The sequence below is a fragment of the Notothenia coriiceps genome, unplaced genomic scaffold (assembly GCF_000735185.1).
Source record: "Notothenia coriiceps isolate Sejong01 unplaced genomic scaffold, NC01 NC01_scaffold00026384, whole genome shotgun sequence".
Taxonomy (NCBI): Eukaryota; Metazoa; Chordata; class Actinopteri; order Perciformes; family Nototheniidae; genus Notothenia; species Notothenia coriiceps.
Genome location: NW_011359085.1, coordinates 20,902 through 33,204, shown reverse-complemented (window position 1 = coordinate 33,204; position 12,303 = coordinate 20,902). Strand labels below are relative to the sequence as shown.

The 12,303-nt window shown below is 38.3% G+C and overlaps 2 protein-coding genes across 4 annotated transcripts; one reads left to right on the top strand and one right to left on the bottom strand.

Annotated features, from left to right (window-relative positions):
• Positions 1-973: 973 nt before the first annotated feature.
• LOC104956809 (uncharacterized) lies at positions 974-3,870 on the top strand. Of its 3 annotated transcripts, none has more exons than XM_010784354.1 (11): positions 974-1,375; positions 1,670-1,686; positions 1,807-1,930; positions 2,108-2,224; positions 2,344-2,359; positions 2,456-2,544; positions 2,695-2,745; positions 2,828-2,884; positions 3,005-3,064; positions 3,426-3,514; positions 3,645-3,870. In XM_010784354.1, the coding sequence occupies exons 1-10, from the start codon at positions 1,219-1,221 to the stop codon at positions 3,506-3,508; spliced, it is 771 nt and encodes a 256-aa protein (XP_010782656.1). In that variant the 5' UTR covers positions 974-1,218; the 3' UTR covers positions 3,509-3,514; positions 3,645-3,870. The 3 variants fall into 3 exon arrangements, with proteins under 3 accessions (XP_010782656.1, XP_010782655.1, XP_010782654.1); XM_010784353.1 differs by having other exon boundaries at positions 2,105-2,224; XM_010784352.1 differs by having other exon boundaries at positions 2,102-2,224.
• A 4,193-nt stretch (positions 3,871-8,063) lies between these two features.
• Positions 8,064-12,303, bottom strand: LOC104956810 (uncharacterized). The gene is made up of 6 exons (XM_010784355.1): positions 12,220-12,303; positions 11,797-11,909; positions 11,650-11,682; positions 11,239-11,496; positions 10,230-10,532; positions 8,064-8,068 (listed from the first exon to the last, which is right to left on the bottom strand). Exons 2-6 carry the CDS (start codon positions 11,831-11,833, stop codon positions 8,064-8,066), a joined length of 636 nt encoding a protein of 211 aa, XP_010782657.1. The 5' UTR covers positions 11,834-11,909; positions 12,220-12,303.

Below are 12,303 nucleotides of genomic sequence, written 5' to 3'. Positions count from 1 at the left end.
TAACATAGTGTTGTCAACATGTTTTTACTGAATTCGGTATTGTGTAATAGTTTTATCTGGATTTATGGAAGTCATCGGACACTTCAAAAATTTTAACCACCGCCTGTCAGTTTTAGACTTCGAAGGTGAAGGTACGTAGTCTCGTTCGATTCCTGTCCACTTGGGCATTCGTCTAGTTTACCACAACTGCATAATCATAATTCCTCAATGTAAAATGTACTGTAGTCTGGACTGACGGTCTGAAGTCTTCCTTGATAAACACATTCTCATCTCATTTCAATAGTCTTATTTCATTCAAACTGTGGTGGAACACCAGTATATTAGCTCATGTACCAAAGATTAATATTGACGAGTCACTGACCTCTTGTTCATTTTATCTTATAAGTAGTTTCATTTTTGTATAGAATGTATTTAACCTGGTTTGAATTACAACCGACATCACGCAGTCATCTGAAGGGATAGAAGATAGAGTAAATTGTTTCTTTATGACTTACAACTGGGTACCTGTTACATCCTTGTGTCATTGCATATATATGTAAAAACTTTAGTATGTTCTAAATTTACTTCACTCATGATCGTCTTCGTATAACAAAAAATTCACCCGTAATTCCCAAACGGTCGCGCTGTCGTATACGCCGATCCAGAGCATCCCAAACATGCTCAATGGGTGACATGTTAGGGTTAGGGTTAGGGTTTAACCCTAGGGTTTTCGGACCCCCCCAGACCCCCCCAATAAAGCAAAACTGCACGTTGTAGAAAATGTTTTAGATCTTTGAGTTCATCTCATGAAAAATGGGAGCAAAAACAAAAGTGTTGCATTTATATTTTTGTTCAGCGTAGATATAACTGTTAATTAATATAAGTGTTGTCTTTGTTTGTTTTAGTTGGGAATATGTTTCAAGATATGTATCTGCTGGTAATATTGTTTCAGACATTGACAATACATATATTTAAAATATATAGTGGTGTGAGATTAAGGGCATTGTTTTCCTCCTACTTTAGTTTGTTCCCGTTTGTTTTTTCAGGGTAAATTAAGTGGAAGTTTTGCTGTACCCATGCATTGTCTTTTTCAGTTTGCATGGTTTAAATGTCCCCTCTTTGTGTGTTTCAGATTTGAATTCAGCAGCGTCTCTCACAGTGAGTCCTGACAGTGTGCAGCACTTCACCAAAACGTCTGTGTCACTGAGCTGTGAGGGAAACTCCACTGAGTGGAGAGTGATGAGGTTTTATAAATCTGACAACCTTCATCCCTGTTCTTCCTGGGGGACAATGACTGGATCCACATGCACAATAACCAGAAGCTGGCTTAGTGGAGTGTTCTGGTGTGAGTCTGAAACAGGACAGTTCAGTAATGCAGTCAACATCACTATGGAGAGTGAGTTTTAATTATTTAAAATGTTTGTTTCTGAATTACTATATTGTTTTGAAATATGAAGGTGACATGCATTAGCCAAACGTCTCTTAAAAGTGAGTCAAAGTTTATTAAAAAAAGGCTAATTTGCGAAGTGAACTCTAGGGTTAGTCCTCTCAAAGATAATATTCTATATGTTTTATTGTGTCAAACATCTACCTGATTTCAGCTTCTGCCAGACTAGACCAGTCGTGCATTAACATATTAAATCTGCAAAAGCTGATTTCTCTGACAAAGCATTTATATTATTTTTTTCAGATTATGATATTATCCTGGTGAGTCCTGTCCGTCCTGTAGCTGAGGGACTTCCTGTCACTCTTAGCTGCAAGTTAAAGACAGGAACACAAACTGCCCTTTATAATGTCGATTTCTATAAAAATGACAAACTCATCCAGAACGATGACAGAAGGGAGCTGACCATCTCTGCAGTGTCAAAGTCAGACGAAGGCTTTTATAAATGTAAACGGAGAGATTCAGCAGATGGTTGGACGTCACCAGAGAGTTGGTTCTCAGTAAAATGTGAGTATGATTTAAAAACACTTCCTTTTTTGTAAGCTGTGTTACAGTCTGAGATAAAGAAAGCTTAGTTTCCTCTGAATTAAACTGTGTTTGTGTAGGATACATTTTTATACAGTTAATCTATAACAGGAACGTTTTATATAAATAAATATTAATAAAGATTACTTATAATAGCAGCGTCCGGGCCAGGAAAAGACTCTCAATTTCCCATTCTTCTGATCGTTGTGCTGCTTTGTGGAGTTTCACTGATTATTCTCCTGCTGCTGTTCCTGTATCGCTACAGAAAGTCAAAAGGTGAGATTTTTTTTCCTCCTGATTGACTCTAATGTAATAACATGTACTGTTTTAACATGAGGACACTTTGCAATGCATAATAACATAGCAGCAAATGTCTTCTCCTTTCTTTTTAACAGATTCATGCTATAGCAGGTTGGTCCAACGCTCTTTTTTATTTTATTATGAACATGACAGCAGTCATATGTTCCTTAAATCCACTTCATTTACTACATGTGTTTTGCCCACCAGATCTCAGAGGACCAATCAGGGCCCTGCTACAGACCACATGATCAACCAGGACGAAACTAACCAAAGAGAATATGCTTCTGTTCTTCAGGGTCAGCCTGAATCCTTAATACGTTTTGAATTTATTGTTAACGTTATTAACCGAGTAGCATTTCCATTTCTCATTAGTTGTTTTAAAAAATGTAGGAGTTCATATAGAGGGATTTTAATATGAATTTGGTTTGATTTTGATTTCTCTTCAGATAATGCTTGTCTCTATGCAACAGTCAGAGGCCCAGAAGAACCTGCAAATGGTACAGTATAGTAAATATAAATACTGGAATATGACAATTCAAGGTTCACTCTTTTAAATAAAAAATAAATTTTACATTTCAGATGAATACACGGATGTCACGTATTCTGTGGTCCAGCTCAAAAACATTTCTAAGAAGGGTGAGCATTTGATTTCTATGTCATAATAACATACAATAATTAAGGTGCTTTTGTAGGCTAGCAGTGCCTAAATTAAGCAAAGTTTTGTTTTTTCATGCTTTCTCCTGATCCGTCTAACAGGGAAGAAAAATGAACCGGAGGATTGTGTTTACTCACATGTGCAGATGGCATCAGCTGCAGGTATGATGAAATACTACTCGCTTTAGTTGGGTTACGTGCTGCCTGCTAGGGTGCCATTTTTAAATCTACCACAAGGTGTTGCCAAAGTCAGCAATGTTCAAATCCTACACATAACTTTGTCAATGTTTGTTAAGTTTATTTTCTGACAATTCTATGCATTCATGAACTAAACATCAGGACATATTACTTTTCATTCATCTGTATCCGTACAGGTTTAACTGTTGTGAATCACCAAGACAAATTCCTTCTATCAAACTATCACTGGTACCCTCTTGTGAGGAAAATGTATACCACTATATTTTCATGTTTAACTGGGGGGAATACTGTAAAAAATAAATAATAATAATCTCTTAATTCATAGGGAAGTCAAGTCCTGCACCAGCGGATGAAACTGTTTATTCTGAACTCAAACCAGGAACAGCTCTTGGTAAAAATGCAGCGTAACATCATGTAAGTATTCAGATCAATCACTCTATATATTTCATGTATTGTTAAATATGTTGTAAATGGGAGTAATATGTCATGAAACACCCTAATTCTTTAAAAAGTTTAATCTCTTTCTTCTTTGGTTTTCTTCCAGATCAAACAATGTCTTCTGTAAGGACAAGACGAATGGAAACAACATACCAAAACTAAACCTTTGTTTATTAAACCTTATTTTCAGCTTTGCTCTCCATTCATCAGACAGTATTTTGTACAGTTAAAGTAATAGCAACTCATTGAAAGAAAAGGCATCATATGGCTTTGATCTAGGTGTTTTAAAGAAAGTAAACTTTGTTTTGCATCAATAAACTTTATTTACTTAATTGCTTCTAAAGTACATGCTTTTTCTTTTCACAATGTGTTTAATTTGCTTCATCATCCTCCCTCTTATTTTGGGGATCCAGTACAGTCATGCTTTGAGGCGACAGAAGGAATTTAGAGGTGCAAGAGCTGAGATGTGACCAAAAATGACTTTGAGTCACTTTGAATCATCTGCCCTTGTTATTACTATAGTGATGAAGCAGTAGAAACATCTAATATTAGAGGTTTACAGGATGGCTATTTTACCAAAAAATCCTGACTTTTGTATTCTGTTTTTAGACTAATGCATGATAAATAATCAGAATTACAATTGCAATAAAGGTCAGGTAAAGAATGAAAAGAGGTTAAATCATTCTGCAGTTGTCTCGATGAACCATCGAACTGTTGGCGTTAAAAATATCTGTCTTTGAAACACAAGTATAATACAGCCATCCATTTTTACTGAAATATGAGTTGAGCAAAAATGACTATTTACTCTAAAATACATTTTTATAGTGGGATCTTGAGAGTGAAGTTAGAATGTACTGTATCTGCATGAGCATGAATTTGTCATGCCAATGTAAAACAGGAAGGAAAGAGAGACTAGTTATTCTCAGGAAATGTGTAAAATACCAACGAGCTCATGTTGAGATCAGATCAGATTTCTTCCCACAGTGCTCTGTTAGTCTTCCTCAATTTTCTTCAAGTGTTAAAGTGGACGTATCTGTAAGAGACTGAGTCAGTGTTCGATGCGAAGATGGGACACACTTTTAGTACTTTTCCAGTTTTAATTACCATTGATACAACTTTTGAAATGCCTGAGGTTATGATATATTTGTCAGTTTGATAATGCCCTCCAAACAACATCGGTTTGGTCAATGTATAATACATTTTTTGACAAAAAGAAAACACATTTTACTTTATGTACTGTGGAGGAAATAAGTATTTGATCCCTTGCAGATTTAGTGAGTTTGCCCACCTACAAAGAAATTAACAGTCTATCATTTTAATGGTATGTGTATTTTATCAGTGAGAGTAAGACTATCAAAAAGAAAATCCAGAAATTGACATTATATAAAAGATAAACATTGATTTGTATTTAACTGTGGTAAATAAGTACTTGATCCCCTTGCAAAACATGTATTAGCACTTGGTGGAGAAACCCTTGTTGGACAAACAGAGGTCAGACGCTTCTTGTGGTTGGTCTCCAGGTTTGTGAACACCTCCGGAAGGATTCTGGTCCATTCCCCTCTGAAGATCCTCTCCAGATCCTTAAGGTTTTGAGGCTGATGCTTGGCGTCTCGAAGCTTCAGCTCCCTCCACAGATTTTCTATGGGATTAAGGTCCGGAGACTGGCTAGGCCCCTCCATCACCTAAGTGTGGTTCTTCTTTAGCCACTCCTTTGTTGCCCTGGCCGTATGTTAAGGTTTATTGTTGTGCTGGAAAACATGTAAATTTCCGGCCAATATTTCATGGTACATGGCCCCGTACATCCTGTCCTCGATGCAGGGAAGTCGTCCTGTCCCCTTAGCAGATAAACAACCCCAAAGCATAATGTTTCCACCTCCATGCTTGACGGGGGGGGGGATGGTGTTCTTCGGGTTATAGTCAGTATCTCTCTTCCTCCAAACACGGCGTGTCGAGTTGATGCCAAAGATCGCGATTTTGGTCTCATTGGACCACATAACCTTCTCCGAAGCCTTTTTTTGAATGATTCAGATGTTCATTGTCAAACTTCAGACAGGCTTTTCATGTTCTTTTTGAGCAGGGGACCTCTCAGGCGCCGCAGGATTTGATCCATTATGGTGTAGTGTGTTACCAATAGTTTTCTTTTTGACTGTGGTCCCAGCTGCCTTGAGATCATTAACAAGTTCCTCCCGTTTACCGTATGATATACTTTATTATCCCTGTAAGGGAATTTGTTCTGGACTCCGTCCTGCAGTTCCGCATACATGTACATATACAAACATAGTGGACATTAAGAGACATACACATATCATCAGTCATACACCGTTTGAACAAACACAATACACAGACACACATACTAACAATGGCGACCTCTTGCACAACCCTCATGGCCAACATTTAAAAAGTACATTTCATTACATTTGACTGCATTTCATTTCATGTGAATGTTAAGAAGCTTAATGGACATAGGTAGGAAGGAGTGCTTATAGCGGTTCAGCCTGCTCTTGGGAACCCTGAATCTTCTACCAGAAGGTAGGAGCTGGAATTCTGGCTGGAGTATGTGGGTGGGATCGGACACCATTTTTAATTTTTTTGTCTGATAATGGACTGCTCGTTTATGTTTTGGAGAGATGGGTGTTTTTTAACCCCCATAGTTTTCATAGCAGTCTGTACCAGGCGAGCGATCTTTGACTGCACTGTCAAGTTACCATACCAGCCAGTAATACCATACCTAATGATGCGCTCCAACACTGCATGATAGAACAGTAACATGAACTTCTGGTCAACTCCGAAAGCCCGGAGTCGACGCATAAAGTACACAGGCACAGACCTTGAACATGCGCCTTCCAGCTGAGTGTATTATCTAGATGGACATCAAGGTACTTATAGGAGCTGACCTGAGTTATGGGTTCATTGTGGATAACCACCGGCCCAAGGTCACCCACTGCCTTTGGGTCCCACACCATCTCCTCAGTCTTCTTCACACTCAGCACTAGACGGTTAAAATCACACCACTGCACAAATCTCTCTATTTCAGAATGATAAGCCGATGAACTGCTGCCTTTGTGCATTAAGCCAAGGATGGCTGTATCATCTGATAATTTGATGATATAATTCTCCGGGTGGATTCTCGTACAGTGTCTCTACTGTGACATGTCTCCATGCTTTAATGTTCCAAACGCTCTTTATTTTTCTCATACTGCCTGTGCTGCGGCACCTCTTTTCACCCTCTGTCTGAAACCAGAGCCCAGTCTGCTCTGATTGGTTAGCTGGCGGGCTCTGTTGTGATTGGTCAACCGCTTAGAGATGTCCCGCCCCTTAGCCTATCATGTACAATCTGTTGGAGCGCTAGCCAATAGGAGCGCGAGTGTTAACTAGTTATGTCACTATGTTCTGGAAGTAAACAAAGGAGTCCAATGGAGGCGTTTCAGTCTGCCTGTGGGAGAGAAACTTCCTCTGGAGGGAACACAGGGATGTTAGCCTTTGCAGACCATTTACATGCACACAAATCTATAATGAACTTCCGGAAAGGGAAAACCCAAAAAAACAAAAAGGAGCCCCTTTAACGAAGAATTCACTTGGTAATTTAATAGAAAATAGTTATTTTTGCACCTCACTTTACAGACATATTTGGGGATTTTAACGCACGATTCGCTGATGACAATACTTAATTACAGTATCTCCACGTTCCCTGCTGTTTCTGTTTGTCCGCCTCCTTCTGTTCCTCCCTCTGCAGTCTGACACTATTCCAACTTCTGTTCCCCTTGACAGCAACACAGATGCTGATTATAGACGAGAACCGTAGCCAGACAGATCCTTGGACAACAGACAGAAAATTCTGCTGACTTTTATTTTTCGGCCATCGGCCTGGCATACACTCCTGTCTCTCCTAATTTGTAAATGTAATCAAGCACATTGCAGAGTCATCCCTGTAAACTGCTTTAAAGTATTAATGCGACGGCTTTACCCGCTACTTGGAGCCTTTGAATATTAAGGCAATGTGTTTGACAGATAGTGTGGATCTCTGTGTAGAGATGTCTCTTTACATTTCATTTACTTAACACAACATTGAGAGTTTGTTGTGGTTAATTCCTCATTTCTTTGCAGGCAGGAAGATGCTCTAATCCCTATTTAAAGCAGATTACAGTTTGTTAAAAGTGAATGTTGCAAGTGGCATCATTTTAATCCAATGGGAATCTGATGTGGCTGTAATTTAGAAAAGTGCGTAAATCCAGAAGGACTCTACTAAAGTTTAACAGACTCTAATTGGGCCTGACATGCAGCAGATTAACTAACCAGCTGCTCACACAGTAGTAAAAGTGTTTATCAGCGTGTTTTCCATGCAAGACGACAGCTGTATTATATATATTTAAAGACAATTGAAAATAGTTTACGTCCTGCCCCAGTAAATTGAATCCAGGCTGAATAGTAATATAAATCGTCACTATGAAATGCAAGGCTTTGAAATCAATAACACAAGAGTCGTGTGCACCCATCGATTTCTATTACATTTCATACAGTAGGCACATCACTCTGTACACACAATGGAAGCACACTCACAGTGAGTTATAGTGTCAAGTCAAAGAGGCTGACAAATGAAACCTCTTTACTGGAATGGAAACTTTGAGTATATTTCATTGTCTTGTACCTGGTAACACAGTTTCTATAAAAAAACAATTGTAGGTAGGGATGCCCCGGGGGAACAACATTCCCCAACAGTTGGTAAACACAGATTTTAGGGATAGATATTCGTCTAAAATCACTGATCTTTAATCTTAAATGAAAGATAGCCACCCTCTCCGTTCAGACTTTACAAATTAACTTTATTTTCTCTTCCTCTTGACGGACAATGCCACCTGTGTTTCGTTTTTCTGAGGCCAACCAATGTATAAATTGACTTTGGATAACTTTAAGAAAGAGACAAGAACTTATTTTACTCGTAAGACATCAAACAATTCTAAATAATGTCAATGTGTACGTGCTGGATTGAGGTTCACAGATGCTTACTCACTATAACTCAATATAGGATTATGTTTAAACATACATTCATACACTATAGGTCAAGGGCTGCCCCTCGACTTAAGATTTCCTGTCGACCAGTAGTCCTCAATCGAGGTGATTCGTTTTTATGATTGTTTAAAAAAGATAAACGTATGGCTTCAAAAATCAGGGCCTTTAAAGTTTCAAGACCGAGAAAGAATATGAACAACGTTAAGGTGCCTCGTGCTACATATCAAATATAATACACTGCATCGTTTAAATGTCACCTTTTTATATGCTCAGGTTTACAGTTTTTGACTAAAGAGCATATGGTATGCTCTAAGAATCTCTTAATATTTGTTTTGTTTTGCCTCCGGGCTCTACAGTCATCTCGGTATACAGTTGAAGGTTTGGGGAAATGAAACCAGAGCTACAGTATGTGTGTTACACACTATGAAGAAAACATTGATTTCTCCTTCTACTCAAATAAAGAACACTAAACAATGTTTTGGAAAGTGTTTTGTTGAAGACTGCTGCTTGTGTTTTTGCATTACTAACACAAGTTTAGTTTAGACTTGTTGCCCTCGCGGTTCCCTCCCCTATGAGTACTATCATTTTCATATCTCTGATTTCCACTGACTTCTACACAGCAGCTGTTGTCAGAAACCAAAGAAAGTACCAGTTATTTTAAAACAAAACTTGGATGAAAAGTTTCTCCCACCACTTCTCCTCTGTCAGCATTTCCTCCACAGTGTGTCCTTGGTTTGCTCTTGAAGTTGCTGCAGCCCCCCCTTTAGCAATATCTTAATCTTCTGCCCTGTAGGTCCGTAGTGTTTAGAAAATGTTGGAAATGCCTTGGATTCCCATCAGCACGCTGCAAATTGAAAGGAAATAGATTTGTGTGAGAGGCAGGTGGGGCGCTCTTTTAGAATGATGGATATCACCTTGAATATAACCTGAACAAATTGAAAAATGAAAATAAACCAGGACCAAATATGAGAGCATTACCTGAATGTCTGCCAGAAAAACATTGAACAGTGTTACGGACCTTGGCGTGTGGAAATTGCTTTTCCATTTTACGATGCACCGGCTTTACATAGCTTTGGAAATCCGTTATCTGTTGGTGCACAGCGAGCCACTTGACAACAAATAGATCAGAGACGCAGTGATTCAGGCGTGAAATGTGAGGATCTTTAGCCCACGCAACACTCTGAGTCACTGCAGCCACATACAGGAACTACTCAACTGTTCAACTGTGTGTGTGTGTGTGTGTGTGTGTGTGTGTGTGTGTGTGTGTGTGTGTGTGTGTGTGTGTGTGTGTGTGTGTGTGTGTGTGTGTGTGTGTGTGTGTGTGTAGTGTAGTGTAGTGTAGTGTGTAGTAGTAGTTGTACGTTAGTACGTAGTTACGTTAGTACGTTAGTACGTTACGTTACGTTACGTTACGTTAACGTTAGTTACGTTACGTTAACGTAACGTTAACGTAAGTTAACGTAACGTTAACGTAACGTTAACGTAANTCTGGAGGTCAGTATGATTTGACTTTTCCATTATTGCAAAATGGTATGAATTCCCTTATTTTGGTAGCTTTTCCTTCACGCAACTGTAAGCTGTGCTACAGGTGTGTAGCACAGCTTACAGTTGCGTGAAGGAAAAGCTACCAAAATAAGGGAATTCATACCATTTTGCAATAATGGAAAAGTCAAATCATACTGACCTCCAGACCAGACAAACACAGGTTTGCTGTACAAAGTGTAAAACACCTGATCTCCTCTTCCTGCTTTGCACACATATCCTGCTGTTTGTGTTTGTCCATCAATGATGAAAAGATGCTTTTCAGTCCGATTGTAGCTAACAGCTAGCAGCTCATAGCTGTAACGGTAGCCTGACTTTTGGGGAACAGCCTTATACCAGTAGAAGCTCCAGCCAGCAGAAGGATGATCAACCCTGCAGTTCAGAGTTCGTGAGGCTCCAGGACTCGGCCATGATGGAGACACAGTGAGGACAGGCAGAGGTCTTTCTGTTGGAAAGTGATTTAATGATAACGTTATGATTTATAATTGGTGGGTAACATACACTCCTTGCATCCTACAAACCTGTAAATCACAATGAAGGGTTAACTGTCCTTAATGTAAGAACAAAATAAAATTATATTTGTATTTACAGCAAAAAAAGTAAACTGATGATGTATGACTTACCGTTAGATACTGTCAATGTGAAAACATCACTCCACAGCGNGGAAAGTGATTTCAGAGAATGAAAACATCATTTATAATTGGTGAGTTACATGCACTTATTGTATCCTATATATTTTCTACTAAAGTATCAAACAAAATAAGGGTGGACTAACCAGCATACTAGTTATTCGTTTTTTTTGTATATACAGCAAAAAAAAGTTAACTGATGATACATGACTTACTGTAAGATACTATCAATGTGAGAAAAAAAATGTTTGTCACAGGTAATAAAGTATAACATGGTTTGTTGGTAAAGTGCTCTTATCCCTGTCTTTCTTTTTGTTCTTATTTTAATACTCTTGATTTTGTGATAACACAAAGCAGAGGATTTTAGAGTGTTCTTCACCTGCCTATACAGTATCAGTGGAGCTGGAATAATTTACAGATTATATATTAGAACTTGTCCCAACTGCATGTTCATATCAATATGGCTCATAAATAAATGCTTTTATTGAACTTGGTAATGGTGGTATTACTGTGATCACTTACCTGATACATTTAGATAGATTGTATTGCTTCTTTTTGTTGATCCCCCGTGCAGAAAAAAACATTGGTATTCACCACTGTAGCCTGAAGCTGAGGGTAATTTATAGCTCTCATGTTTGCCGTAAGAGAGAAATTCTTGACCATTCCAGTGGATTGAGTAAAACCAGTCTCTGTCTTTGTCTCCTGTAATGTCACACTTCAAGGTCACAGACTCCCAGGGAAAAAAAGTGGTCCGGTTTGGCTCAATGGTCAACACAGCATCTAGAAACCATCACAAGATACAAAAAGTAAAATCTGTTTTCTTTTTGTCAAAAAAGGCATTATACATTGACCAAATGGATGTTGTTTGGGGAGTTACGTAGGTAGATTGGTCTTGAGTAAGTATACAAAAAAGAAAGACAATTATATAATTACCTTGAGCTTGTCCACGGTAAAGTAAATTCAGCACTGAAAAAAGTTTGAAACTAAATCAGACATTATCAAACTGACAGAAATCCAACGTGTCATAATATCAGGCATTTAAGTTGTATCAATGGCAATTAAAACAAGAACAGTACTTACAGAAAATCCCCAGTAGGCAGAGCAAAGTGTGTCCCATCTTCACATCCAACACTGATAAACTGTTCCTCTGCTTTTGATAAGTATGTCTACTTTGTGTAAATAAAAGATAGAAACTGCAGCATATGAAGAAAAATCAGGAACTACAGAGAAACAAATGCAATGTAATATTGGAAAATCTGTTAAAAAGTAAAGTCTGGGCTTCCTTCCCTTTTACACAAAGCTCACACAACTGAACAGCTTATAACACAGCAAATGTTTTTGCACCTTGGTTTATGTTTATTCATCTAATGATGAAGAGAGATAAGGTTTTAAAATATCCTTCCTGATAAGATCATCCTGTTGGCTGGTGCTGCACAAATGGTTAGTCATTATTGATGCTGCTATAAAGACTGCTGCATGAATAAAAAAAATAGTCATACTCACTTTATAATCCATGGGCCTTCTCACCAATATTTCATGTGGAAATGTGTAACAGCTTTAACCAAATAGTTGAACTGCAGTGTTGGA

What these genes read in the sequence shown, in the direction of transcription:
- LOC104956810 (XM_010784355.1), bottom strand. Translation starts at nt 11,833, where the DNA reads ATGGGACACACTTTGCTCTGCCTACTGGGGATTTTCT. An exon ending in CTGCCTACTGGGGATTTTCT is followed by an intron (nt 11,683 to 11,796) that starts GTAAGTACTGTT and finishes AACTTTTTTCAG; the next exon opens with TGCTGAATTTACTTTACCGT. An exon ending in AATCTATCTAAATGTATCAG is followed by an intron (nt 10,533 to 11,238) that starts GTAAGTGATCAC and finishes ACTTTCCAACAG; the next exon opens with AAAGACCTCTGCCTGTCCTC.
- LOC104956809 (XM_010784352.1), top strand. Translation starts at nt 1,219, where the DNA reads ATGAGGTTTTATAAATCTGACAACCTTCATCCCTGTTCTTCCTGGGGG. An exon ending in CCCAGAAGAACCTGCAAATG is followed by an intron (nt 2,746 to 2,827) that starts GTACAGTATAGT and finishes TTTACATTTCAG; the next exon opens with ATGAATACACGGATGTCACG. An exon ending in GCAGATGGCATCAGCTGCAG is followed by an intron (nt 3,065 to 3,425) that starts GTATGATGAAAT and finishes CTTAATTCATAG; the next exon opens with GGAAGTCAAGTCCTGCACCA.